The sequence below is a fragment of the Eumetopias jubatus genome, unplaced genomic scaffold (genome assembly GCF_037043125.1).
Source record: "Eumetopias jubatus isolate StellerSeaLion01/CBP00866 unplaced genomic scaffold, mEumJub1_p1.0 scaffold_4, whole genome shotgun sequence".
Classification (NCBI taxonomy): Eukaryota; Metazoa; Chordata; class Mammalia; order Carnivora; family Otariidae; genus Eumetopias; species Eumetopias jubatus.
In genome coordinates this window covers 112,552,052-112,579,910 of record NW_028274810.1, presented here as the reverse complement: position 1 = coordinate 112,579,910, position 27,859 = coordinate 112,552,052, and the positions used below count along the sequence as shown (strand labels likewise).

Sequence of the window (27,859 nt, the reverse complement as noted above, 5' to 3'; positions counted from 1 at the left end):
AGCAGACTTTCCAGCAGCCATGAGCAAGCATTGGCTTCGTTGAAAGTTCTCCTGGGAAAGTGAATGAGATCAATATGGAACAGGATTCTTTGCTACCCAGAGAAGGGAGCCAGTGAAGCAGAGAGTATGGCAGAAGTCAGCGAGGGATGAGATTCGTCTCCAATAATAAATACTGAAGCAGACGACTGCCACCGTGGAAGGAACAGCCGGCACAGCCCCGGGCCTGCAGACACGTAGCCCGTCTATACCCGTAATGGTCTGAAGACAAGATTCCAGGAGGGCTGCACTGTTGAGTCTACTTTAGGAATAGGAGGTCCGGGGTGAGTGTGAGTAGGGAGTTGCTAGTCGCCAATAAAACTGTAAGAGACGCCAACAAAACTGGCTATGAAGGCACTGTCAACACGATTTACGGCAACTGCAGGGGGGCAGTGTTCAATAAAAGAGGGCGTATCTCCTGCTCTCAGGGATCAGACTTTGATTATACTTTATGAGCACTCATGCATCTGGTATTTGCCAAGCGCAGGTGCTCACCCACTCAAGGAGGACCACCTCCTGAAGGAAGCCACACTCTGCCCTGGGGCCTTGGGTCTAGCGGGCAAGACAGACAATGGTGTCCAATGGGGTGGGCAGTGCACCACGCGGGCGTGAGAACACTGAGCCAGTCTGGGTGGTCAGGCAGAGCCTCCTGGGGAAAGGAATATTCATTCTGGATCCTGAAAGATGGGCCAGGGGAAAACTGAAACAAAACCAAACAAAACAAAACTCTCATGTTCTGCATTTCTCACTCAGGGGAGGAATAGATGTGGTCACTCCGCTGTTTATGTTTGTGAACAAGATGGCACTTGGAAACTTTCACTGCTTCTATACTGAGCTGAATGGCTGGTCATGGAGGAGATGCTGGGGAGGGAGAATCAGCTCCCCAAAGTCTGATTTACCCACAGCAACCTTTGTCCTGGTGGACACTGCAAGAAGTGTGTCACGTAGCATAAACTATGTCTTTGGAAGAGAGCCACAAGGCTCACCATTTCGTAAGGGGGGAAACTGAGGCCTGAGACCCCATAACTAGTGGGTTGCAGAGTTTACTCAGGCCCTCAGCTGTGGAGTCTACCAAACTTCTTCACTTACTAGCGGTGTGAATTTGGGCGAATAACACAACCTCTCAGTGCCTGTTTGCTGATGACACCATTGTTACAGCCACGGTGGCCTCGTCGTTGTTGTGAGGGTTCATGAGATCATCAACACAAGCACTAGCTGTCACGAACATCGTCATCAAAATCGCCATCACCCTTTGGCACCTGGCAAGCTTGCCACTTACGTCGAGTTTGGAAAGTATTTCTGCAATCTACATTTAAACAAGTGGTAACTATGTGGAAACGTGCTTTCTGGCTAGAATTATCCATATATCTCTGGATACTTGTATCTACACAACAACATGGTATAGTTGAAAGAGCTTTTAGCTTAAGTGTTAGAAGAACTCACTCTGGAATCTCAATAACCTCCTCCATAAGATGGGAAAAAAATCAGCCTTGCTGCTGCCCTTCCTCACCTGGTTACTCATTTGTTCACTCATCACCACGCTTTCCAGAGAAATAAGGAGTTAGCGCACTCCCATGTTCAAGGCACTGGCTTGAACACTGCAGTGTTCAAGAAAGACACGGTCCCTTCCTCGGAGCTTTGGTAGAGAGGGGGACAGATTGGGGATGAGATAAGATATAGAATGTTACTGCAAAAGAGCCATGGGAAGAAGACAGGAAACGTAAGGGTTTCTTCTGGGCAGGCTTTTAAGTTGAGAGAATTCTCGTTTCTATAACAAAAACAATCTCTCTCTTCTAAGCAACAGCAGGACTATCAGTGGAAGGCATATTTAACCTACATCCCTTCAAACCAAGGATAATTGATAGACTCTAATGGATGCAAATTTCGTGTTTATGGAAACATGATAACTGAGATCACTCCCAACGATGTGAGCAATGAGACTTTGGCAGAAAACAAAAACTCAATCTATGCAAATGTAGCTTTTGAGTTAACCAAAAACCTTTTGTGCACATGAGCAAAACCAGGAATAATGCTACTTCTATGAGTTCTAATTGTAGCTGTGCTAAAAATAGGGAAAAAATAAAAACAAGAGAAGGAAAACAGGAGACAAGCGCTACCACTTCTTCAACATTCACCACATGCTGTCACTGCAAATACATTAAACGTGAGAAAAATGCGTGGGGCTAGCACTGTGTTCTGTTGCTAACTACTAAGTAATTTAGTGCAACACACAAAATGCACAGAGCAGTCACTTCAGAATTACATGGAGGTAGGCCAGAATTTCAGTTCAAATAACTGCCCTTAGCACAGACGCCTAACCTTACAGATCCTTAGATTCTCCACCTGGAGAATGGGCCTCACGCTTAGAAATGTTGGTAGATGGTGGAAGACTCAGAAGAGAGGATGTTTGCAGAAACTGAGCACTGTGTATAACACAGTGCCTCCAGATGTGTGCTACGGTCACTGAGTCTACACTCGAGAGATCCTGTTCAATGACCTGTCTCCCCTGAACACACACACAAACACCCACACACACCCCATGTATGTTGAATGGTTCCCCATCAGCCTAAGCAAGACAGAAACAGCTTACCTGGCATTGGCAATATGCCCTTCAAGAAAATTAAATTGAAACAAACAAGCAAATAAAACCATTTCTAAGATCCCAACAATAAACATAAGTTGAAATGAGTTGAACACATTGCAGGTGATGATAAATATCATGTGCTACTTTCCAGGCGGAGCCAACACATGTTACATGGGCAAACGCCATTAATAATCACACAGCTGAACACCAGCAATTTGGTCTCCATGGGAACAGAAGGTAATATCACACCACTGTTCTTTGATGGATCTTTTATTATTTCAGTATTTGAAAAGAGATTTTTCAAGATGATAGAGACTATCAAACACATTCAATTATGCATCACATTGGAGATACAAAGTGTGGGGTCTGGAATATTCCTTTGTCCTGCTCATTTTTCAGGAAGAAAAGAGGACATTGATGGGGAGAACAGGCTGATATTTTGGAGAAGGGATCACAATAGCCAGTCCTCCTGTGGTTCCTAGAATTGCCAAGCCCAGAACCTGCCTCTGGAAGCTTTCATCCCAGAGGACTGACTTCCTGCCTTCAGTCATTTTACAAAAGCCTACCGGGAACTAGTGAATGCCCAGAGCCCTAGTCAACTCAGGGAGAGTGCTCAGCAATCATGTAATAAAGCACATCAAATCTGGTTAGATACATGAGATGGAGACTAACAAAATATCAAAAGAGCAGTTTAAAGTAACTTGGGAAAGGCCATACCTTCCCTAATTCATCAAAAACAGAAGGAGTCACCCTTGGATTTTCTACTTCACCTAGACCTATTTATTCTCTGATAAAATGCCGCCCCCCCACTTCCTGCTTTCATTCCCTGGGTTGAGTTCCAGCCTGAATTGCTGTAAGCGCCTCCTGCCTGTTCTGTTCCCTTCCTCTAGGAGCTACCTGGGTGAGAGATGTGGGTACGCTTGTGCTGGGGATTAGCTGTTACCAGAAACCACAGACAGTGTAACAATTCATGGGAGGCTGGCCTGTGCCTCACGCTATCTTACATGTTTTAGTATATTAACTCATTTACTTTTCACCCCAAATCTGTCAGTTTTTCACACAGCAATATTTTTTTTTATCTTACAGATGAGTTTGCCTCAGATATAGAAAGAATAAGCAACTTGCCTAGAATCACATACACCCTCACACACCTGCTCATGCACAAGAAGGAGCGGAGTCCAGAACAGAACGTAGCAACGTGGCCCCAGAGTTCATGGTGGATATTGCAGGCACTCCAGCAGGTCTGTTTGGGTTACCCAAAGATGACAAGAACCTCCTGGCTCATGGGTGGATCATCATTCTAGCCTGGAATCCAGAGACAACCCGCCATTTCCTCCAGACCCAGGTTCCTTCTAAAGGCAGTTCAAACATAATTCCAGTCACAGCTGCAGTGCTGTTCCTTGCTCTGGCTCAGCCTGGAAAGGCCCTGCTGTGCTCAGCTGCTAGTAAGAAGCAAATAGCCTCGTTGTGGAGACTGGAGTCTCTGAAGCCTAGGTTTGTATTCTAGATGCTGCGCACTAGCTGGTTCCATGAGCTTTCTGCACTTTCCTTTCCTCATCTTAAAAGTGACACAAATAATGACCTGGCTCAGAGATCGTCATTATAATTAAATGAGTAAATCAACGTAAAGAGCTTAGAAATGTATTTGGCACATCAATGACAATAATGGTGGTGGTGGTGGTAGTGGTGAGGATAAAAGGAAGCCATGTGTATATACCTCTACCCCACAAAAGACTTCCAAGAAAATTAATCTTCAAGCCCTCTACTCAAATAGCTCGGGTAAATTTCAGCTCCTGGTTTACAATGAAACAGGAAATAGGGTAACAGCAACAACAGTATCTGCACCTACATCCATGTTTAAAGATGCTGCCAAAGGGGGGCTGGAAGGAGGGGCGATTGCTTGAGCCAACAATGAGTAACAGAGACCAAGGTACATTCTCATTTGTAAAACTAAAAATCCACATAAAAACATGAAGTAACGGTTTTCAGATATTGGCCATCAGACTGCATAGACTACAACTGAAGTGAGTCCTACTACTGTCCTCACATTCCTGCCTGCAGGAATTTTCCAGGACGTGACATAAGAAAGTGGAGCTTATTCAAATCCTGGAAGCCTCCTTGAGTCAAGGAGATGGGACTAAGAATTCAGGAGACCAAGGGCCCAGAGATCACAAGACAGAGCACTAGGGATGACAGCAGAGGAAACAGTTCCCAGAGCTGGTACACAACTGGGAATGATGGGTGCATCCACAGACCAGAGTAGGGGACCTCACAATCCATGGGATGATGGGCAGAGCTCAGAGAGGCACTATCTCAGCAGCTGGATAAAATTAGCCCTAGAGGAAAGACTTCTCTCATCCCCCACTAGCAAACCTTAAAAGGAAGCCCCGGAAGGATCAAACTGATCCCAAATAACTTAAATGCATCCCACAACAAAGCTCTCCCTCTCTCTCTGTGTATATCTATTGATATATGCGTATTTGTTTTTATATGTATTTGTTATTATAAATACATGTTTATATTTTTACATTATTTATATAATGAAAATGAAAAGGTAAACACAATGCCTGACATTGAATCAAAAATTACCAGGCATACAAAGAGCCAGGAAAATACAAGACATAATGAGGAGCAAAGTCAAACAGTAGAAACTAAAGCAAAAATGACACAGATGACAGAGAAGCTCTCAGCAAAGGGAGGTACAGCAAGGAAAAGGAGGGGAGGTAGTGAGGGGAGGTGGAGGTGTGGGGGAGAGGTAGGAGGAGATGGGGAGGGAGCTGAGAAGGAGGCAGAAGCAGAGAGAAAAGAGGGTCAGAGAAGGAAGCCAACTAAGCAGGGAGAGAGATGAGGACAGAGAGATGGGAGAGATGCCTGGCAAGACGGCAGGACAGAGTTAGGGGCAGGACCAGGAAGTGATAAGAAAGGATGTAAATGTGATAACAGAAAGGGTGGAATAGCATTGTTTGCTCTGCTTCTTGAGAACTCTGACCACAATGATAACCTATGTCTTACTGATATAATTAGGTATTTAATATATCCCTCAGAGGGGCCACGCCAGTGCCCCACTTGTCCATGAGGCCAGGACAGCATGTGTCTTACTCACTGCAGTTTTAACACAGTCCCAGAATATACTGAGATGGCCAAGTTGCTGAATATGTTCAAGAAGAACAGGGACAGGGGATGCCTGAGTGGCTCAGTTGTTGGGCATCTGCCTTCGGCTCAGGTCATGATCCCAGGGTCCTGGGATCAAGTCCCACGTTGGACTCCCTGCTCAGTGGGGAGTCTGCTTCTCCTTCTCCCTCTGTCACCACACCCCAGCTCATGCTCTTCCTCTCTCTCTCAAATAAATAAAATCTTAAAAAGAGAGAGAGAGAGAGAGAGAGGAGGCTCTTTACATTGTGGACTAGGTCCTTCCATATGCGGATTTCAAGGTTACGCACATAGCACACAGGTGTTACACAGAGTCTGCCACACAGAGTTCTTCTCTGCCTCTTTCTATTTGTGTGAACTGAGGCAAGTTAAGTTCCTCTCTCTGGGCCTCAGTTTCCTTGTGTCCAAAATGCAGGTGATGAGGTTTAGCTCAGAGGGTTATCATGGGCATTAAATAGGATGAAGTGTAGAGAGGGCACCAACTGCCCTGTGACAATGGCTACTCACTTTGGGTCCATTTGTGGGACAACTGTTGTTCTGGAGGAACAGTTACTGCTCCCAACACCTGTGGTCTCGCAGCTCAAAGTCTAGCAAGAAATTGGTTACAAAACAGGTAATGCCAAGGAAATACAAAGTTTGCCATGGTAAGAGTAAGCAAGAAGTTATCTGGGGCCCAGAGAAGGGCCTCCTATAACCCAGCCTGGGGCCTGGGGAGAAGGGAGGAATCGGGAGGCTTTTGGAAGAAAGCCACTAAGAGAATACGCGGAAGTTTATGTGGTGGAGCGTCTACTGCCTTCTTCACAGACATACTGCCAGGGGTGTTCTGGAGCTCTGGCTCCGTACCAAGCGCCCTATGTATGCATTATCTCTAAATCAGAGGTGATGAGCTCTGGGACTAGAGTGACAGATCCTGGGTTGGAACCCAAGTGTGTCCAACTCCAAAGTCTGTACCTGTTGGGCCATTCCAGGAGACCTCAACCTGAGGATGCATCAGAATCACCTGAGGAGACTTTTTTAAAATACTGTGGTCTGAACCCCAACCTAGTGATGCTGAATCCCCGGGAGTAGAGCTCAGATGGGCATAAGATTTTAAATGGTTTCCCAGGATATTCTGCTGTGCACTCCTGGTTTATAATTACTGCTCTCTCTCCAACTGCAGGGGACCACCCCAGGGAGACGCTCTCTCTGCCGGTGGCCTGGTACCACGGTCAACTTTGTCTACCACCACCGAGCTACTAAGAGGTACAAATTTGTTGGACTTCTGATGTCTATACCTATTTTCCATATACACTGAGAGCAGAGAAGCTGTGAAGCTTGACAGGCATATGTTGGCAGTGGATAGACCTGGGTTTGACAAGGTAGGTCTGATAGGCGGAGCTGAACAATAGACTCCCCCGAGTCAGCTTACTGGGGGGTGTGGCACACAGGCCAGCCTTGAGGGTGTCTATCTCAATTTCTCCCTCTTCCTCTCAAAACTGCAAGCTGATCTTTAGTCCAGGGCAAGACCGGGAGAAGGCGGAAGGAGGGCAGAGCACAGTTAGGCCTACAAGTGGTGCCAGCATGGTGGGGAGGGGCCCTGATGACCCCCTGGTTCCCAGGACTCTCTCCAGCCGGTGGCCTGCAGCGTCTGCCCTGCCTGGACCAGCGGACATCTTAGACCAAGGAGCGAGAAGCAGAGGCATATACATGGTCGCCTTTCTCCGGAGACCCATAGTTACAGTCAGAATAGGTCTGACAGCACTACACTAACAAACAGCCCTGAGGTCTCAGTGCATAACGCTGCGAGAGCTGAGTCATCACCCACACAAAGGCCACTGTGGGTTAGCAGTGTTGGGGGCAGTTTTCCTGTAAGCAGGGATCCAGGGGTGTCCCAACTTGGGACACTCCCACCCATTGACATGCACCCTTCAAAGGTGCCACAGAGTGAATGGACAGCCTGAGGCGTCACGCAGAATATTTTTAAGGGACAATTCTCAGGTACTCCACGGGCTCAAACCCAGGTATATGGCCCTCAACTAACTGCCAGGGAGGCTTGGGAAAACATCTTCACATGTACAGAGAAACGAGGCTGGTGAGGACACAGCCAGTCGGCCATCCCTGTGGTCCTAATCACCAGCCCTGCTTCACTCTTCTCCCTCCACCTACAACACCCTCATGCAAAGGGCGAGGCCCCGGTCCCAGGCATTCGCTGCCTCGTATTCCAGCTTGAGGATTTCTGGGTGGTGGAAGGTGCTGTTGACATTGGGTCTGATATGGCTCTTATTATTCCAATGACCAAAGACCGAAGGATATCAATTAACTGGCCTTCACAACGGGCAATGGTGGAAACAAGCAGCACTAACTGCCATGGACACTCCCCTGAGGGATAGAGAACGTGTGGGATGCACAGCAGATTGAGCTCTGCAGGTGTCTAGAGGGGGCACAAAATCCATGATGGAACAATCCGGTCCATTCCCCTGGGTCCACGCAAGCCCCAGTCCCTGGGTCTGTCTTCCAGGAGGCTGGGGTGGCAGGGAAAGCATGGTCCCTGGGGGACACATGCTGCAAGGGGGGCCCAAGGGTTCAGATTAGCCCTGAATAGCCAGTCTTGCAGTCTCAGCTTGTGGTTTCTTCAGCAACACAGTTTTCTTGAAAATTTAGTAGGCTGTCAATCTATTGGTTTCCAGTCTCTTCCCTGTGCTCTTACGTCTGCTGCATTTCTTTGTTATTTTTTGTTTGTTTTTGGTTTTTTGCCCCCAGGTCTCTATAGAAACTAAGCAGAAGATGCCTTGAAGCTTTCTGGGTCACGATGCAGGAGAGCTGAGGCATTAATCTGGTGTTTGCTTCCAGTCACTGTCACTTTACTCAACTGAGAGGTGTTCTTGGGGTCTGTCAAAATTTTTGTTTGTTTTTGTTTGTTTTTAAAATGACCTCAATGCGTTTGTTCAAAAAGAAAGAGGCTTTCCCACCTCCGCTGGTCCCCACACGTCCTCATGGGTTTTCTCTGTCCCCTTTTATGTCTGCGTGAACGCTAATCCTTTCCCGAGCACACTGTCTCTGTCACCCCTCACCAAACACAGCCACAGGGAACACAGACACACCGCGGACCTTCTGTCTTCCGACCGGGGAGTCTCCACTTCTGGATTTCCGATCGTTCGGGTCCATGCCATGCTTTTAGGTTTTTGTTAAGGCCAGACCGTAGAAAGCAAGTGTTTTTCTTAAGTAACACTAACTGCTGTGATAGGCAGTCCATAAATCTGTTTCTTCACATCATTTTTTCTTTTTTTTTCTGTTTTCCCAGAGTCTGATACCAGTCAGTGGATCTCCTGTGTGGCTCTCCTCCAGTCTCTCCTCATCCGGGTTCTTTTGTTTTGTGCCACCGCGGGTCCCAAACACGTGACTCCTGAGGTCACCATCGAAGAAAGGAGGCCCAAAGGATCAAGCAAGATGTTTGGAGAGTAAGGAGGAAAGAGGCTTGTACACCTTCTGTCCCCATTTCATTGACCTGAGCCTAGGCTCAGGGCCTCAAGGGAACTGCAGGTGTGGCTGGGAAGAATGCAGGGAATGTGGGAGCCATGCCCCAATCCCTCCCCACCCTCCCCCCCCACACACTGAGGTTCTGCGTCTCCAGAGTTAGCCCATCTGCCTGGGCTGTCTCTGCTGGGGGGGGGGGGCACAGCACCCTCTCTGGGGGCAACCGGTTCTAGAGGCTCGAAATCCTGGCTCCCATGACAGTGTCCCTTCCGCTGCGACCACATTAACTAGAAAAGGCCTGCTCTACGTCCACTGGCTGATACCTGCCCAGCTAGATGGCAAGAAAGAACCACATGAATTATCAGTATACTGGGTAGAGTCATTTACAGGCTCTCGCCATTCAGCAAGACCTGGTTCAGAGATTTTGGAGTGAAACGTTTCATGTTCAGACCTGGTTTTCAAATTCACACAACGCTGGGCGCATCTTGACAAGAGTCAGATCTAACACCTGCCAAGGGTCTGTGAGACTCGAACTCTGCTTCTTCTCTTAACCACCACCTTGCTAGCATGGCTGCGTGTGGGGTGCTGGCTGGAGCCCAGCGATCCTGAGGGGGAGTGGGTGCTGCGAGTGAAGCTGATGGAGTGCCAGAGAGTGGCTCCATGGTGTGTGGAGCCCCAAACTCCCCGCCAAGGATCATCTAGGTGCTTCACATCGTGTCCTGCTTGCTCATCACAGTCACCCTGGGAGCTCATCCTGCTACCCTTAGCACACAGTCTGCAGGTCCCTGCAGGGGACAGTTCCCTCCCCACCCCCCACCCCACCCCCCACCCCACCCCTGTCCTCAGGAGACTCACTCACATCTGTCCCTCTCTCAGTCACTAGGTCCCAGCCCGGGGCTACAGCATCTTCATCACATCACTTTTTCCCACCCCAGGGCTTTTGCCACAGTACACTTACTCAAACATTCTTCCCCTTCCAGGACCACTGTTAATTCATAGGTTGCTAACCAGAGTTTCTCTCCTTGGTGGATGAACAGGAGAGGGGGAAGGTCCCTCATCTGGATGGACACAGCCTCATGGATGCCCAGCTTGGCGAGTGGAGAGTAGGCAGCATTTCAGCCCCAACTCACCTGCTCCACCAGGTGTCTTTGTGTAGTGTGCAACTTACAGCACTGTACAGGGCAGCCCTACATCCCTCAACACCTCTGGCTGTGCCTCATCCTTCACATCACAGCCTAAATTCCCCTTGCTCAGGGAAGCTCCTCTGTACCAAAGACCAGTCCAGGTTCCAAATAATAGCAGCTCCTCGACATTCATGACAATATTAAGTAAAGAATGGTGTGTTTTCTTGAATGTATATCTTGCTCTTAGCTAAACTCCCAGAGTCAAGCGTACACTGCAGGTTAAATATGCAACATGACGCTTAAAAAATGAAGGATCAAATACAGATATGGGATGCACATCAGCCTCAATGCAAGTGTCTGGCTCTCCAGCTTACACGTTTTCTCCGTGACCTCCTCCTCAAGGCAATGGCACCCTGTTGCTGGCTCCTGAGCTAGTGTACGATGGAGACAACTGTCATACGAGTATCTGGCAGGTTGCTAGCATGCTAGACATCGACAGCAACAACATCGGCCCAAGAGGCCAACTCTCTCTGGTGCCTGGGCAGCACATAGAGCCCTGACCTCTCAGCCCCTAATCCTCCTGATTTAGACTTCTATGTGACAGGCTGTGACATCCATAGGAGGGCACAGGCAGGAAAATGGCAAAGAGCTCTGGAGACTGGCAGTCCACTCCCAGGGTCCGCAATCCTGTTCCTCCTTAAAACTCTGGCTCTTGAGCAAGCCTGTCATCCGCCTGCTTCCTCAGGGCAACAACTGTGATTCATCCTGGGATTGAAGGGTAAAATGTCCTTGGAGTGATTTAATTGGGAGCATCAAGATGAATGACTGTGCCCTCATGGAATGCTTTTAAGTGCAACAAAGTGACTCATGAAGCAATTATTACATTCAGACAAGACAGCAGAGGCCTGTCCAAAGTGCACATGTAGGAGAGAAAATAGTGGGTTAGTGTACCTGAGTGGTCAAAGAAGGCTTCACAGCAGTGGTGATCACTGGAGTGGGTTTTGAAGGATAAAGAGGAGTTCTTCCAGGGGAAAGAGTGATCAAAGAGGGTCAGAGAAGAATATTCTAGGCAGAGAGAACAGGCGATGTCCCCCTCTTTGAGTTAAATGCTCTTTTAAAAAATGTAAATGCCGAAAGTAGGGTCACCCAAAATGGATGATCCCAGCCATTCACACTTTAGCGTGAATCACGTTTGCTGGTTCTCCTTGTTAGGAGCTAGCTCACCACGGAGCCCTGACGTCCCATGATAGATGACACCACGCGTGCTTATTGTTCAAGTTCCCTCTGTACTTCAGTCACAGCCAGGACACCCATTCTCTCTCTCTTCTGCCTGCCGCACCTCCACTTTGTTCAGGCCTCTACTGCACTCGCTAGGGGACCACTGCAACAGCCTGTGACCTTCTGTCCCTGCCCCAGCCCTACCTCTGCCAATCAATCCTGGACAGAGCAACAGGAAGGATGACACATCCTATCGCGCTGATCCCCTGCATGCGACATTGCCGTGGCTAAGCAGGTTACAGGGTTCCCGAGGATCTGGTCACTGGTGACCTTCCCAGCCCCGGGTCTGGCCACACTGACCTCCCCGGAGTTCCCCAATGTGGCACGCCCTTTCCCTCACTGCCCTCTGCCCTGATGCTACTCTTCCTCACCCCCTCCCCCGAACAACTGACAATTCATTCCTTTGGATTCAGATTAGAGCTCCTTCCCTCTGGGAAGTGTTTCTGGACTGCGTCCCAGTCTCAGGAACCTGGCCCTGTTTTGTATTCCCCTAGCGGACCACCGGCACCACCAGGAAATGGATGATTCCTACAGCGCTGGTCCCTGTCTGGGGTCTGCATGTCTCTCTAGGCTGTGCGTACCACCCCAGCACAAGAGCGATCAAATTACATGCTCTGTAAAAACATGTTAAGTAAAGTAATAATTGAAGTTTCAAGGAAATGACATTCTCTCTTTTAAAAATAGGGGGCTAGGGGCACCTGGGTAGCTCAGTCGGTTAAGAATCTGACTCTTGATTTCAAGTCAGGTCATGATCTCAGGGTTGTGAGATCAAGCCCTGCCTCGGGCTCCGTGCTGGACATGGAGCCTGCTTGAGATTCTCTCTCTCTCTCGGCACCCCCCACCTCTCTCCCTCTCTTAAAAAAAAAAAAAAGGATTTGCAAGGCCCCTACTAATGTCTGGTCTTGGAAGACAAAGGACTTAGGAAACTACTAGTCCATGGCAAAAGACAGATATAGATTCAGAGTCCTACATCCTGTTCCCTGCTTAAAGTCCCTCCCTCCAGGAAGCTCTCCATCAATCACCCCGGTGGTGAGCCCCTCTCTCCCGTGCTGCAGCCAACTACAACACCGGAGACAAATTATTTCTTAATGTTTCTCTCCTGTAATTAAAAATTACTTTTTCAGTCTCTTTTTTCTGGCTATAATTGCAAACTCCACGAGGGTGGGTCTGGGGCTGACTTTCTGATGGTCGCTCCACTCCTCCTCCACCTGAGTGTTAAATATAACTGCTGTCTCAATGAGAGCAAAGCATGGCTTAGGCTCAGGTTCCTCAACCGCAAAAAGGAGCTGACGCCAACAGAGACACCTGTTGCCACTGGCATGCTCGGTGGCGAACGTGCTGCACACGGCCGCCCACTTACTGGGAGCGCTCCAGGAGAGGGCAGGTGACAGTGATTCAAAGGGGACATAAGGTAAATGCTGGATGCAGTGCGGCCTGGGCACATATCCAGGGCCCACCGGAGACCGGCTGCCCAACTACCAGCAACTTTCTGGAGGTACTAGAGTACCTCTATGATGTGGATTATTCCAGGAGCCATGAAGAAGCACAGTAAAAATGGTCAGCTCAGAGCCTAACACGTGGAAGGGCTCAACACATTTAGCTGACATAATTATGTTAAATGGTGACTGTGATGTGTGGTGACGTCATCACACCATCCCTGGGGGGGGCGGGGAACAGAAGGGGAGAGGGCGTGGGGAGAAAAGGATGTTCAAAGGGGGAAAATTCTTTCCCCTCCTGAGTCCCAGGCAAACCTTATAGGTGAACACGTTTCAGAAAAGAAGAAGAAACAGAGGCTCAGAGTGGTCACGTGACTTGCCAAGCTCTCACAGGTCATCCTCAGAAGAATCTGACTTTAGCCCTGCCAGGTTTCTGTACTCGTACCCAGTGTTCTTGTCTGTGCACCTTGCTGCCCGCTCGCCTGGTGATCACTCAGTCTGTGTTGACTTGGTGTCTGCTGCACTGCACCCCGAGACGGGGGCAAACACAGTCTGGGAAGGGATGCTCTGACCCATCCTGGCCACCTGACATCACAACACACCTAGAAACCCTGGAGTGGAAGAAGGCCTCCGAAGGCAGGCAATGTGGAATAAAGGCAGTTTTCACTCATGAACAGGATGGTGCATAAATAAGCAATACTGTAGACTTTTGCACGAAAAGTCCACTTTCAGGGATTTATATTCTTTTGTGGAAATGACCTGTGGAAGGCTGCCAGATTCATATGCGTGTGAACGCAACGCACCAGAGAGTCAAAGCCCACCATTGCTGTGCGCTGGAGAGCAACTTGTTATTTGTTTTAGTAAATCAGATTAGCAAGATTTTAGTAAATCAGATAATCGTTTAAATGAGAAAGCTTTAAATTATTTAATTCTGGTGGAGAGGGTAAGTACAACAGTGCTTGACGTCTTAATTCCTGAAACAGCAAACGGCATTAAACACATTTGTTTTAAACCATAAAACGGGTTTTTCGTTAAATAACTATTGTGTTTTCCTGATGACTTCTGATTCTTCCCCAGGTAGTGAACCTTAGAGCATGTTGCTCCCAGATTTCAAACAGCTGTTCCTCCACACTCAGCTACCGGCCCCCACGCTGAAGCTTATGCAGCACACTCCCCGAGCAGGCGTCCCGCTGGAGAAATGAGCTGCAGCAAAGCATGGGGCCGAATAGAGAGAGTGGAGTTCTAGGTGCGCACCTGCCCACCGCAGGGAAGCCATCTGGGTGTACTGGGCTCTGCTTCCTTATGTCAGTCAGCAGGAAGTAAAAATGGGGACTAATCCTAATTGTTCCCAAAGTCGAATTATCCTTTTGTGGTCCCCAGGCACTTTTCATCTGTTAGAAAATATATTTAAAATTCTATTTTCATGACTGCATTGATATAATTTCCTATCATCTAGCTAGCTAGCTAGTCACACACACTTTTTGATTTTACAAGATATTAAAACATTCCATCAGTCCCCAAAGTACTGTAGTCACTGGGTCCTGGGTCTACTGTGTCTTAGGGCTAAGTCGGCAGTGGTCACCCCTCACACAGGATCGAGAACCTAATGCTACGCCATCTCCCTTCATCTGTACCTCCAACACTGAGTGAGCACCTGCAGTGTGTCAGCAACTCGAATGGGCACCGAGGGTTACAGAAATGAAGATGCCCACCAGGTGGGGGCTGAGGCTGCCATTCCCATGAGCGCTGTGTCGCCAACTCCTTGTCCCGTCCCTGGACAGAGTAGGTGCTTGATGAATATCAGATGAGTGAATAGACCAATGGCAGCATCTCTGCTCACGGAGACATCACACGCCAGAGGTAATCTAGTGATGTGTTCACATAGCAGTAATGCTTGTCTCAGCCTTAACTATGGGACTCTGGGTCCTCGTGAAAGGAATACGAGGGTGTTGACAATAACAAGCAAGGGTAGATTTAAAGCAAGAGTAAATTACAAAGACGCCAATAAAAATGGAGGCAAAGAGGTAAAAAAGGAGCATGCCTAGAAGGTGGGAGATGTCTGTCTGGAAGGCAGCTCCGTGCCTCAGTTTCCATCCCCACCCTGTCCCACCAGACACGTGCCTGCCTTCAGTGAGGGGCCATCACGACACGAAGCTCAACATGGAAGTCTATGTAAAGCTCAGCACTCCATGTACCTGTGCTGTGGGGGCATTACTCTCTTCCAGGACGATGCTGTTTTACAATTCTCTGTAATCCGACTTAAAGGGGAAGTGGCTCCAGAGCCGCAATCTAGAATATTCTCTCAATGACATGCTCCTGGGTCTGGAAAGCATGTCCTAAGTCATGCTGAGGATGGAGGGGTTTCACCTTGGTGGCCGATACATTCATCTCAGACACATTCATCTGCTCTGCACGGCTTCTGTGATTTCCACGGGTGAGGCAAGGATCTGGGAGGCTCACACTGCCTGCTAGAACACATCAACTGGAAAGTGAAATATCTAAGTCTACTTGCAGGGGCGTTGGTTCTCTCGTATTCAGATGTTCTCAGATTCCACAGTTTCTGACCTGTTCCTTCAACAAAGGCCTCCCGAGCACATGTGCTGCGCCCTGCACACGGAGGCAGACAAAGCAGAACCATGCCCAGCCTTGCAGAGTGGGAGTCCCTGCCCCTTCTTTGCTTAACCATTAACCTCCTTATGGCTAAAGACCAGGTGGAGAGAGGGCAAGAGGCTGCCCAGCTGTGTGACTGCAGAGCTAGAACTTAACCTCTGTCCCAGGTTCCTCAACTGTAAAAGGAAATACAAGGTCGAGGAGATATATGGAGCCCTTGTGCATCCAGGGCTTAACAGAGCAGGTGTTCAAACATTCGATGTAAAATGACTGGCGTCTCACTTTACATACTAGCGCAGAATTTTAAACCTTCAATTACTGCTTTGTCTGGTTCACTAGGCCCCAGGACCCACTGAGGGAGAGACCGAGGCGCATTTGTGTTAGCCCTGCAGCACATAGGTGCTAGCACATAGTAGGGGCTAAAAACATGACCGATGCAGATGAACACATGGCGCAGTCATGTCCCTGCCCATGGAGGCTGAGCTCTGAGGACAGAGAGTCCTAAAGCCTGTGCTTCTCCACCAGGCGCTGCCATCCTGCCCCCAGGGAGTGGAACAATGCTAGGATTTCAGTGATGCTGGGGGGGTGGGGGGCGCAGCCCAGGGGCTGTACCTGGAGGGAAAAAGGGATTATTTGGATTTGGATTTGGATTTGGATTCCTGAGCTTCAATGAGAGCTTGCCAGAACCTGAACATTCACTAAGTGTGATAGCAGATTTCATGTGTCCATTTTGCCAGGCCACAATACCCAGCTCCTCAGTCAAGCACTATTCTAGGTGTTTAGTAAAGTTATGTTTTAGAAGAGATTAGCATTTAAATCATCAGACTCTGAGGAAAGCAGATTATCCTCCATAATGTGGGTGGGCCTCACCCAATCAGCTGAAGATCTTCATAGAGAGACTGACCGCCCCCCCCTCCCGCCACCAAGAAGAAAGCATCTGGTCATTGGGTCAGACTGCCTCTGGGCTCGAACTGCAACTGGTGCTTGGGTCTCCAGCCTGCTGGACTAACCTGATGATTTTGGACTTGCCAGCCTCCATAATCACACAAAACAATCCCTTAGAATATATCTGTGTGCGTGTGAGTGTGTCTGTGTATACATACACACATCCTCCTGGTTCTGTTTCTCTGGAGAATCTGGACTAATAAATCAAGCATGTATCAAATGCCCCTGGTTGCATCAGGCAGTGACGGGGATATCACAGGGAAAATAGCAGAGAAGGACTGAGGGGAGGCCCCAGCACGATCTCATCCAATCCTCTTTATACACACGGGGAAACTGAGACCCACAGAGGGCAAATGTCTGACCCAAGGTCACACAGCAGGCTAGTGCTGAAAACCAAGAACAAAACCACACCTAAGACCCTTCCTTCAATGCCCTACCCACAAGACCACATGGGGGCTTTTGGAGTAACATTCAATTTAATTATGTGAGTAAACTAAAAGAAAAATAATCCGAAAAAAAGAAAAGAAAAATAATCCAACAGAGGGTTTTACCGAGCACTTTGTTCCAGGCTCTACACTCCAGGCTTTAATATGCTTATTTCATTTAATCTTCTCAGCAACCCTGCAAGGCAGGCATTAGTGTCCCTTTTTGACAGATAAGCCGAAAATCAGAGAGGGGAAAATAATTCCCGTAGGGCAAAGCTGCTGGCTTGCAATGGGGAGGGGATGCGAGCTCCAACTCTAAATCTGAGGCTCCAGCCGCCTGGGTGCAGCAGGAAAGAGTGGGGCTGCACACAGGGAGGGAGGGGCCCGGCTGATGAGAAAGGGACCCTGGCCTCCCACGATTTTTCATGCGGTCAGCACCTTTTGCTGCTGAACTCTAGTTTCTGCAAATGTCTTTGCACAGAAAGGCTTATTTTGAAGGGAACACCTGGTGTCTAATCCTTCCAGCTGATGCTGCAGTCTGTGTGGATCCCCATGTTATTTGCTAATGCACTGGGCTTCTTGGGGATTTGGATGCACAGCTCCTAGGGGAGGAAGGGGGAGTGGATTTTATTCTCTGTTCGGCAGCCCTTGCCTGGTGGGAAGGCATGGGGTGGGTGCACAGCACTGAGCGCGCCATAATTGGATGGGACCCAAGTGGAAAATACACAGGAAAAGAATCAGGTCCTGAAAATAACCCATTGAGCTAAGCTCCATGAGCAAGTTCACTGCTGAGCACCCACAAATAAGCTATTTTATCTGACTCTTGTAAAAGACAGGGATGTCTTCTTTGACACACATCCCCAAAAATAGCCAAGAAAAGAAATGGGGGGGGGCTATACTGTATCATGTGCCTGCTATGGGTCTATTTTTGTACTGTCTTTATATATATTAACTCTTGAGATCCTTTCTAAAAGCAGGTATTACCCCATTCTCACTTTGAGAAATTGAGTTTCCAAGGGTGAATCAAACTCCGCCAAGTCACAGGGCCCTGAGGGGCACATCAGGTGTCTGAGACCATAATCTTCTCTCTCCCATGTCACACCGCCTCAAGGGCAGGGACCTGGCGGGGTCATGCTCAGCCTCTCAGATGCCACAGAGTCAGTGTGCCCTGCCCGAGGGTGCCCCAAGTCTAGGGCTCTGAACAGTCTCCAAGGGCAGACCTGCACATTGCTGGGGCTGGGAATGGGATGCTGAGTGAGCTGGCCTCTATCCCCAGCCACATGGATCCACACTGAGACAGAATGAAGGCTAGGAAATCAGAGAGTGCCACCACCACTTCTCAGAGGTGGTGGCAGCTGAACAAGGCATCAGATGGCAGACACTGTATCATAATCATCCTCATAGGCTCCTGTGGACCCAGCAAAAGCCCCATCTTGGAATATGTGTCAAAAATGCTTTGAATTCATCTAGGACCTCTGATACTCCCTAATGTCCTATGCCACATTACATGGAAAATGGTCCAAGCTGGAGATTTTCAGGTAGATCTCCTGGGGAGGCTCTGGGGCCAGCACGTGCAGGGAGTGAGGAGGAAGACCCAGCTGAGGGAGTAGTGGAGATGTGATGAGGTCACAACGAAGGTTTCAGTCCGCCCACGGGGAGTCTGGAGCCAGGCTGGGCCTGCAGCGGGGGGTCAGGGCTGGTCCAGGGAAGCAGGTGGGATCCACTAATGATGCACAGTCATTGTGTGGCCGTGGGGATGAAGAGGGAGCTGGGAGTCCCTGCTGTCCACTCCTTTCCAATCCCATGTCCGAGCCCTGAAGCCATCCCTGTGCATGAGGTAATGCAGATACGTCACCAACCCACCCCCGGCCCCGGGCTGGCTGGTCCTCTGCTTTCCACTCCCTTGTTACTATCTGCTGGGTCCAGTGTCAACGCTAAGGACATGGTTCCTAGAGACTCAGTGGCTGCCTGAGGTCCTACATCTATAGGTCACTGGAGTCTACCTTCAAGAAAGTTCTATTTGGCTTTAACGTCTGCTCCTTCTGGGCACAGAGCCCTGTCCTGGGTCTGGGTCCCCTGTCCTGCAGGAGGGTCGGCAGCTCTCTCCTCAGCTCCTCACAGAAGAACATGACACAGAGGCTTGAACCAGATGGACACATGACTGAAGGCAGCTTCTGCAGCCAGGCCTCCTGGCTGGGGTGCAGGCTGGGAATGCTGACATCACAGGAGAGCCAGCAGAGTGCAGAACCCACTATGCTGGATGCCGTGAGCAGGGAACAGGGCTGCACAGGACAGGGCAGCGCCTCTTTTGGGGCAGCAGGTGGACAGGCTGAGTGCGGAGTGGCCCTCCCGATGTGGGTGGGCATCAGCTGACCAGCTAGGAGTCTGAGTGAGAGAATGTCCTCTCTCTGACTGCCTTCCGGCTGGGACACCAGTGTTCTCCTGCCTGCACACTCGAGCTCAGACTGGAACCCCACCACCGGCTCAACTCTCCTGGGTCCCCAGCCGGCAGGGGACAGGGCTTGGGACTTCTCAGCCTCCTCCATCATCATGTGAGCCAATTCTTTTCAAAAGATCTCCCCCCACCTCTATATATATATTGCATGCACATAAATATGTCAATGCTAGTTGGAAATACTATGATCTGTTCCTCCATCTATCTATCTCTTGTTGGTTCTGCTTCTCTGGAGAAGCTAGACTAATGCAGGCTGGTTATTTCTGAGCAGGTCCCTGATAAAAATAATCCTTTGTCGGCTCAGGAGAGATATGGGCAGAGTGATGCTGAGTGTGGCCAAAGACATGCACCTCACAGAGTGGTAAGGACGGGTGCTGATGGAGAAGAGAGAACAAGGGAAAGGTCAGGGTACGCATAGTTACCGAGCACCCGCTGAGTACCAGCACTGGGCTAGGAACTTTACATTCATTATAGCAATGGCTACACACGCCACCCCGGAAGAGGATCACGCTTTCATGACCTCACCCTTCAGGGGGGCAAACTGAGACTCAGAAAAGTGAGCAAGTGAGGGACGGAGCCAAGTTTTGAAAACAGTTCAAGGCCAAGGGGCTTTCCAGGTTTCCACGTGGTCCAGGGGAAGCCCCTCACAACACGCCCTGACAGGGGACCACCCAGAAGAGACGTGTATGAGGACCCCGGGGCCAGCGTCTACTCCAGCGCCTGGCATTAGGAATATGTTTGACAGAAAGGCAGGGACGGACAGACAGGTGAGAGGAAGGGACACACACACCCTGCAAAACCGAGGGCGGCCTTGGGGCCACGTCCCGTGCAGACCATACCTCCGAGGAAGTCGGCTTGCAGTATCCAGCTCCGAAGACCAGGTTTTCCAGAGAGAGGCTGGATTGTTCTGGTCCCGTGTCTGGCCCACCTTTACCAAGCCAGGAGCCTCTTCCCGGACGGGTAAAACTGAAAGGCAGGGGGATTGAAGAAGGAAACAAACAGTGTGAAGAAAGTGATGGCATCATGAGCTCAGCCCCTCGGGGCTGTTAGTGGGGTGCTGCAAGATAAGTCATCTAGAAGTAGTTTGCCCCCCACCCAGGATGCCGGCCCGACGAGGTGGTGCAACTGGCATGAGATCCTGGAAGGCAAAATGGCACACATCCTATTCTGTGAACGAAAGAAATGCCCCTAAAGGCCAACCACGTGCCTGCCGAGAGACACTGAGGCAGAGCTCCAAGGCCATGGGACTGGAGGGGCAGTTCTGACAGGCTCCAGGCCAGAAGGGCGGGGCCTCCATCCACCTCGGTCTGGACCCTGCTTCCACTTCCTTCAGGGCACAATCCAGGGTGTGCTCCTTCAACCCTGCCCCCCGCCCAAGCCTCTGTTTGTTCTTCTGTAGAAGGTGCAACCATAGCCCCCTCCAGGGCAGGTGCTCAAGAAACAATCCCGGAATGATTTAGTCCAAGTGTCCCACGTGACTGCTTAAAATCCTGAGAGGGAAGTAAAGCTCCTATCATATTTGTTTAATTCATTTATGCAAATATGTACTAGGTGCAAGCCACATAGCAGGGAGAGTGTTAGGTGGCTGGGGGCCAGAGGACGCAGGCATGACCCTCTCCTGCAAAGACTTTTGGTCTAGGGAGGGAGGCAGATGTAACAGGATGAAGGCAAACTCAGAACGTTGTTAGGGGTGATCCTCATGGAGAAGGGCCCAGCGGTTAGAGGCCGGTCTGCCCCGGCTCCGAGCCCAGCGGCAGCACCCATAAGCTCTGTGACATGGGTACATTTTTAGCCTCTGGGTGCCTCTGAAAGGCTGACACGTGGGAAGGGTGGGTCCCAGCACTTTCCCCAGAGGCTCTGAGGATTCCATGAGATCAGCCCAACACGGCTGTAAGTACGGGGTCAGGCAAAAAGTAATGATTCCATGAATGCTCTAGCCGTTGTCAATAATACCACAAATACAATAAAATCTCACAAAACCATTACTGTCTTTGTATTGCTATTGTTGATAACACCACAAATATAATCGAGTGTAATGTAATCACTACTCTGATTTGCTTGGAACTGCAATTTCAGCAAGTGTACAGTTTAGCTACAAACGGATGAAAGGAACATTGCAGGGAAACAGAATGTGTGCGTGAGTAGCGATGCTCAGGACACATTTGGGGACAGATTACCAATGCATAACGGGAGTGACTGGTTATTTTACTTTACGGTGGGCTTGATGGGCTTCTGCAGTGGATCTGAATCCCTCACGTGAAATCCATCTCTCCCCATTTAAGGATGAAAAGTCAGATTCTCTTCTTCAGGGTGTTTCAGGAAAGGCGGAAGGTCTTTTGAGGTTAAATTTTAGTTTCACACCTGCTTCTTACCGATTGGATTTAACTGATGATGTGAAACTCACTTTTCTGGAAGAACTAGAGCTCGCGCTGTTTGACAGGTATTTCCCATCATTTTAAAGGGTTCCCTCTGTTCCCAGCCACTGTGAGCTAACTAATAGAAATCCTTCCTGTAAAATCCAGAGAACAGAAGACAGTTCTATTTTTACCCCCATCCCGGGAGAAGCCAGGCTCTGACGCTGGATGTCTATTCATGCTCCTCTCTGCTGCATCTGATTTGCAAGGAGCTCTTTCCATCAGAAGGTTACATTTTCTACGAGGAGTTTCCAGATCCCAAATCCTCGTCAGATAGTATCAGCGCTCCCGGTAGCAAGAGGAGTGACACCTGCTTCTCAGTGTGAACACTTACTTAATCTCCTAACGGGACCCTAGCTGGTCCTCCTACCTCTACCCTGACGTCACTTCCAGCCCAGCCCATTCTGGCCACGGGAGGGCTCTTCACAAAACGGGTCTAATCAAGTGATGCTCGTGCTGAACATCTCCCATGCCTCCTTCTTAGACAGTAAACAGATTCTCAGTTCTGTAACATGCCATTAGTTATACTGTTAAATGTGACATTTACCCTCCCCAATTTATATCTCACTGTCACAATCTCTTATCCAGCTGGGTCCAGCTCAAAGCCTGTTTCCTTTCTAAAGCCCGTCCTGGTTTCCCCTGAGCAGAACTACTTCTTCCCCAAGCTTGAAATTTCCTCAATTCAGTACGTGCTTGTGAGGTGCTAGCCAGGAGGCTGAGAGCAGGGCCTGTGACATGGCAGGCAATGCAAAGATACTAATCCATTGAATGCAGAGCCAAGGGTTCTCTGCGTACTATCTCATTTAATCCTCCTAATAACCTCCCGGCATGCACGGACTCAGAAGCCCAGGGAGCTGAAGTCACCTGCTTGAGCTAACAAGCTTAATCGGCAGGAGGCTCAGAACAGAACCCAGATCCCTCACACCCCAGAGCCCACACTTTGACCGCATCCTACATCATGCTCCCAGGATGGTTTGCACCACTGAACTAGGGTTATATACTTAAATACGTCTCTGCCCTGCCAGGCTCCAAGCCTTTTAGGGTCCCAGATCTGATCTGTTCATCCCAGAGCTTCCTGGCTTGGCCTTTCCCGAAATGGCTAAAGCTTAGGACACCCACCACTAAAGGAGCACGTGTGCACCATGTGTGACACAGAATGTGCACTTCATCTCATTGTACCCCTGTCGTCTCTGCTGGGTGAGTCTCACTGCTCATTTCTTAAGTTCCTTCCTTCCTTCCTTCCCTCCTTCCTTCCTTCCTTCCTTCCTTCCTTCCTTCCTTCCTTCCTTCCTTCCTTCTTCCTCCCTCCCTCCCTCCCTCCCTCCCTTCCCTATTTCAATGTTGAAACTGATGTCTAGAGAAGTTAGATACCTCTCCAAGGACCCCCAGAAATTACCTGGCAGTGCTAGACATCAGGATGGGCCTGATGCAGCCGAGGTACAAGAGCTCCGTCTCAGGGACCCAGAACCGCCTGCAGGGAGCTCTGCTTTTCCCAGCAGGGCTATTGGCTCACTTTCAGCGGTGGAGAGCCGGCCACTCACAGGACACTGGCCAACTGCCCTGCGTCCCTGACAGCAGACAGACTATGTCCTCATGTCTGTGCCAAGGCCACTCATCACCAAGCCTTGGAGTGAGCTCAGAGCCACGCGGTATCCTCTGAAGGATCATCATACCCTCTGCTGCTGTCTGGACTCTACGTCTCCTGCAATTTCCCAAATTCAGGTCTGCTTTCCTTTGATTCTGCAATGTTTCTGTCAAACTGCGCAGCCTCTGCCATATGACAATGCCATCAGTGCAGGCGGGCTCCCTCCATCCCGCTCTGCACTCCTGGAGGGAAAAGTCTATGGCGATGTCTCCTTAGTATACTGTGTGTGTCCTAACACCGTTCCCGGGACAGCAGGCCCTCAGTACAACCGTTGAGAAAGAACCACGACTAGTCCCGTGGTCTCCCTTACAGAGGTCCAGTTTCCATGGAGGATCCCAATCCTCGATGGGCAGGAGAATGTCCACACTCGCCAGCAGAGTGCACACAGCCCATGATGCCAGCTCCCTCCACCCCCAGTGCCCCTGGCTCCATTCTTGGGCCCTTAGCTAACCCCCCATGGGCTCTCCCCAGGTCAAAACCCAATGCTGCCCAAGGCCCGCCCTACGCAGTGCCCCCTTTTCTCTCAGAAACTATGCTCTTTAGCCCACTGAGACTTTATCTCTGGGCAACACTTCTCAGTTTGAGGATTATGGTTGATTTGATACATAGGCATCCTGTCTGCCATTCAAGGTCAGTGTCTGAATTAGCCCCATCAGCAAGCACAGCCCAGATGGAGCTCAGCTGAGGAGCCCAGGGACTGAGTGAAGGCCTCCAGGAACAGCATTTCCTGGCCACACCACCTGGTCAGGATCCAGGTTCCTCCTTCCCTACTCGCTGACCCCGGCAGCCCATCAGAGCCTGGGCCTTACCCAACAATAAACCGTGGGGACCAGAGTCTCTCCCACAGGCACTTTAACTCCCCACACTGAGAAGCTGTCCTGAAAAGGAACACTGGGAAGTTAGCTCCATCCTGAGACTCTAGGCTGGAAGATTCTCTCTCTGAATGTCCCTTTGCACACCTGAGCAACTCATGCCCACATACATGGGCAAGGTTTCGAACTGACCTGGCATATGTCTGGCCATGCCAGGCACAAAACACAGTGTACCAGCTCTGTTTTTCCATTTGTGGCATTCATGAAACCTCAGCACTTCGTGGGGTTTCACTGATGTGGAGAACACAGGGCCACACATGGGGTCCTGCTTTGGAACAAACAGCAAGCTGGGAGAGGGCAGAAGACAGAGCCCCTGCCCCAGGCCTGGCCACATCCTCATCTGAGAGTCACTAAAATCTTCTGTGCATGGCCACATGAGTGCTCCTGGTTTAGAGATGAAGACTGTGTGTCTCAGGGACATGCAGGGACTTCTCAGATAAGGCACCGTTAGAAAAAACAAAGCCTGGCATGGGGCCCAGGTTGGATCCGTCTCTAGCGTGGCCAGGTCTGAGCCACTGTTGGCAGGTTTTCAGCCCCTGGGTCCCTGCCTGTGCACTCCTGACTCCTGATGCCTCCCTCCACGTCCCCGCCCACCTCCCCCCTGCTCCCGAGGGAGGCCCAGAGCCTCAACGGTCAGCCTGGGAGACGCTCCTCTGGTCTGCTCCCATCAATCCCGGCCAGCCCCATGCTCCTCAGCTGTGCCGGGGACAGAGCATACCAAGAAACCCAGAGCAGTGCCCCCGTACCTCCAGGATCGTAGGCATCGCCTCCTACCTGATCAAGGGCTGCTGCAGAGCCACCAGGGCGGCGTGGACCGTCACCGAGATGACTGACAGGTGGAAATAGTCAAACATGACGGGGACCTGGTGATGCAGACCTCTCCGGGGGTGGAAGTGTAGGCCAAGCATGCGGCTGCTGATCAGGGGGGCCCCCGCCACGTCCTGCAGCCTGGAAGGCAAGTGAGTGAGTGCCCGTGAGTGATGGCAGGCCATCCCTGCTGTCACCCAGGCAGGTCTGTGTGAGAGCCTCACCCCAGGACAACCACCATGCGCACAGCGTCTCATTCAATCCCTACAATCACCCTGTCTGGTAGAAATCATTTCTCCCATGATTGGCAGACGAAGAAACTCCGTGTCCAAGAAGAAAATGAAGTCAGGAGGCATCTCACAGCTACTTCTCGGCAGCCCCCCGGGACTCAGGCGCTGTGGCCATGGGCACCAAGCCCCCCGGTCAGGCCAGTGAGGGAGACACACTCGGACCCTTTTCAGGGCTCATCTCAACACTGAAGCCCTCCTGGGCTCCCTCCCCCACTGCTCCTCTCCCGCCCCCCCACTGCTCCTCGCCCCCCCACCTGCTCCTCGCCCTCCCCCCACTGCCCCTCGCCCTCTCCCACTGCCCTGCTCCCTCCCCCCCACTGCCCTTCTCCCTCCCCCACTGTTCCTCTCCCTCCCCCCACATGCAGGAAAGCACTTCCTTTGTAGGTCTTCGCTCTCTACTACATCTCTACCTCCTAAGGCCAAGAAATGTGACTAATTCACAGTTCTATCCCCAACATCTAACATCTTATCTGGCATACTATAGAAGCTGCCCCAATGTTTGCTTTATTAAAAAGAATAACTGTCTGACCAAATGAACAAATGAGTCCCGAAGCATATTGGTTAAATAGTCTGACCACTTTCTTTTTTTTTTTTTTTTAAGATTTTATTTATTTATTTGACAGAGAGAGAGAGAGAGAGCACAGGTAGGCAGAGCGGCAGGCAGAGGGAGAGGGAGAAGCAGACTCCCCGCCGAGCAGAGAGCCTGATGTGGGGCTCGATCACAGGACCCTGGGATCATGACCTGAGCTGAAGGCAGACGCTTAACGACTGAGCCACCCAGGTGCCCCTAGTCTGACCACTTTCATCAAGGATTCCTCTACCTTTGTTCTAGTATTTTGTCATTGGCGCATGTCTGATTCCCAAGAGATGAACTGGCTGGTAGGCAAGGTCCAACAGAGCCTCTGGTGATAAAAATAGGGTTGATTCTTCTCTAAATAAAACTCCTCCAGTGCTAATCTCAAGCTCTGGAAATCAATCACTCAGGTGTTCCAAGTTTCTCTGAATCAGAGCACTTGGGTAGCCGGGGTGGGGCATCTTCCCTCAGAAAACAGAGGACAAACTGCTCCTTCCTCCATAGATGGGGGAATGAGACACAGAGAGAGCAAAGTGAGCAAATTCCCAAGACCCAGCCCAACGGGCTCTGCTTCCTGCAATCCTTGTGTGCAAATGAAAGCCAAGCATATAAGTCATTGCAGCCCAGTGTGACTCCACAAACAGACCACAAACAGGGCCTCCTCTCTTCCCCAGGAGAAGCCTGATGGGGAAGGGGCTAGGAGTATACCTCCTGAGCCTCAGAAAGTCACTAACATTTATAGTCATTTTAATTCTGAAAATAATTTACTGAGGCCTTACTATGAACTGGATCCAGTGCTTTTTCCCTTAATCCGTAAGACAATCATATGAGGTCTTTCCTAGTATTATTCCATTTACAGACAAGGAAGTAAAGCTAGCATGAGTTAACTGACTTGTTCAAAGTCACAAGAGAAAACCGAATGCTAGGCCCACGTTTATCTGACCACGCAGTCCATTCTGTAGTACTGGACTCTACTGGAATCCATTCGCTCACAGGCTTGTAGGAATCACAGAAATATTCTTAGGCTAGAACGACAGGAGGTGAAGAACACGTCAGGGTAGCAACGGTGTCAAAAATGTGAAGAAGAATTTAAGCCACACTAATAGGAGTAAAGACCTCAGAATAAAGGAGGTAAAAGCTGTTTTGTGCTCTAAAATGGATAGAACCAATCAATGGAGATAAAACTCAGTTTGTGGGGGTCTCAATTTAGAAAGGATGGAGGTAAACCTGAGAGCAACGAGAGGAGAATGTCTGCATTTCTATAAAGGAACTAAAAAAAAAAAAAATCAATAAAAAAAAAAAAACACACAAAGAAAGAGCCCTGATATTTAATTGGAGATGAAGAGATCATTTTATTGAAGAGTCTTGTTTATCTGATTTTAAAGGGTCATCCTGACTGAGAATTTTTCTAAGTGGTTGCAAGGACTAAAATCCAGGGCAACCGAAGGAAGGCACACAGAAAGGACTTGTTCCTTAAATAAAGAAGAATTTCCTCGTAGGCAGAACTGCCCAGGGACAGAATGGGATCTGATGGGAAGGAGTGAGCTCCCTATCTCTGTGCAGGCATATGCTCGTGGGCCTTTGCAACGTAGCAGGTGCAAGCGGAGGGTAGACTAGAGCATGGTGATCTTGACTTTGGGGATGGGATAAGGCTTTGTCGGGGAGGGGGTTCTGTCCTGTGCACTGTAGAATGTTTCTCGGCATTCAGAGACTCTACCCATTACATGCAAGTAGCAGCATCCCCTGCGTAACAATCAAAAA

General features: G+C 49.8%; 1 protein-coding gene across 1 annotated transcript in view; it reads right to left on the bottom strand.

Moving 5' to 3' along the window:
- FAM135B (family with sequence similarity 135 member B) overlaps positions 1-27,859 on the bottom strand; it is a 173,432-nt gene that overhangs the window by 54,129 nt on the left and 91,444 nt on the right. Inside the window, exons 5-6 of the mRNA XM_028105680.1 lie at positions 25,202-25,375; positions 20,336-20,462 (exon numbers count right to left, since the gene is read on the bottom strand). Of these exons, the coding sequence (XP_027961481.1) occupies positions 20,336-20,462; positions 25,202-25,375 (301 nt within the window). The remainder of the gene's footprint in view (positions 1-20,335; positions 20,463-25,201; positions 25,376-27,859) is intronic.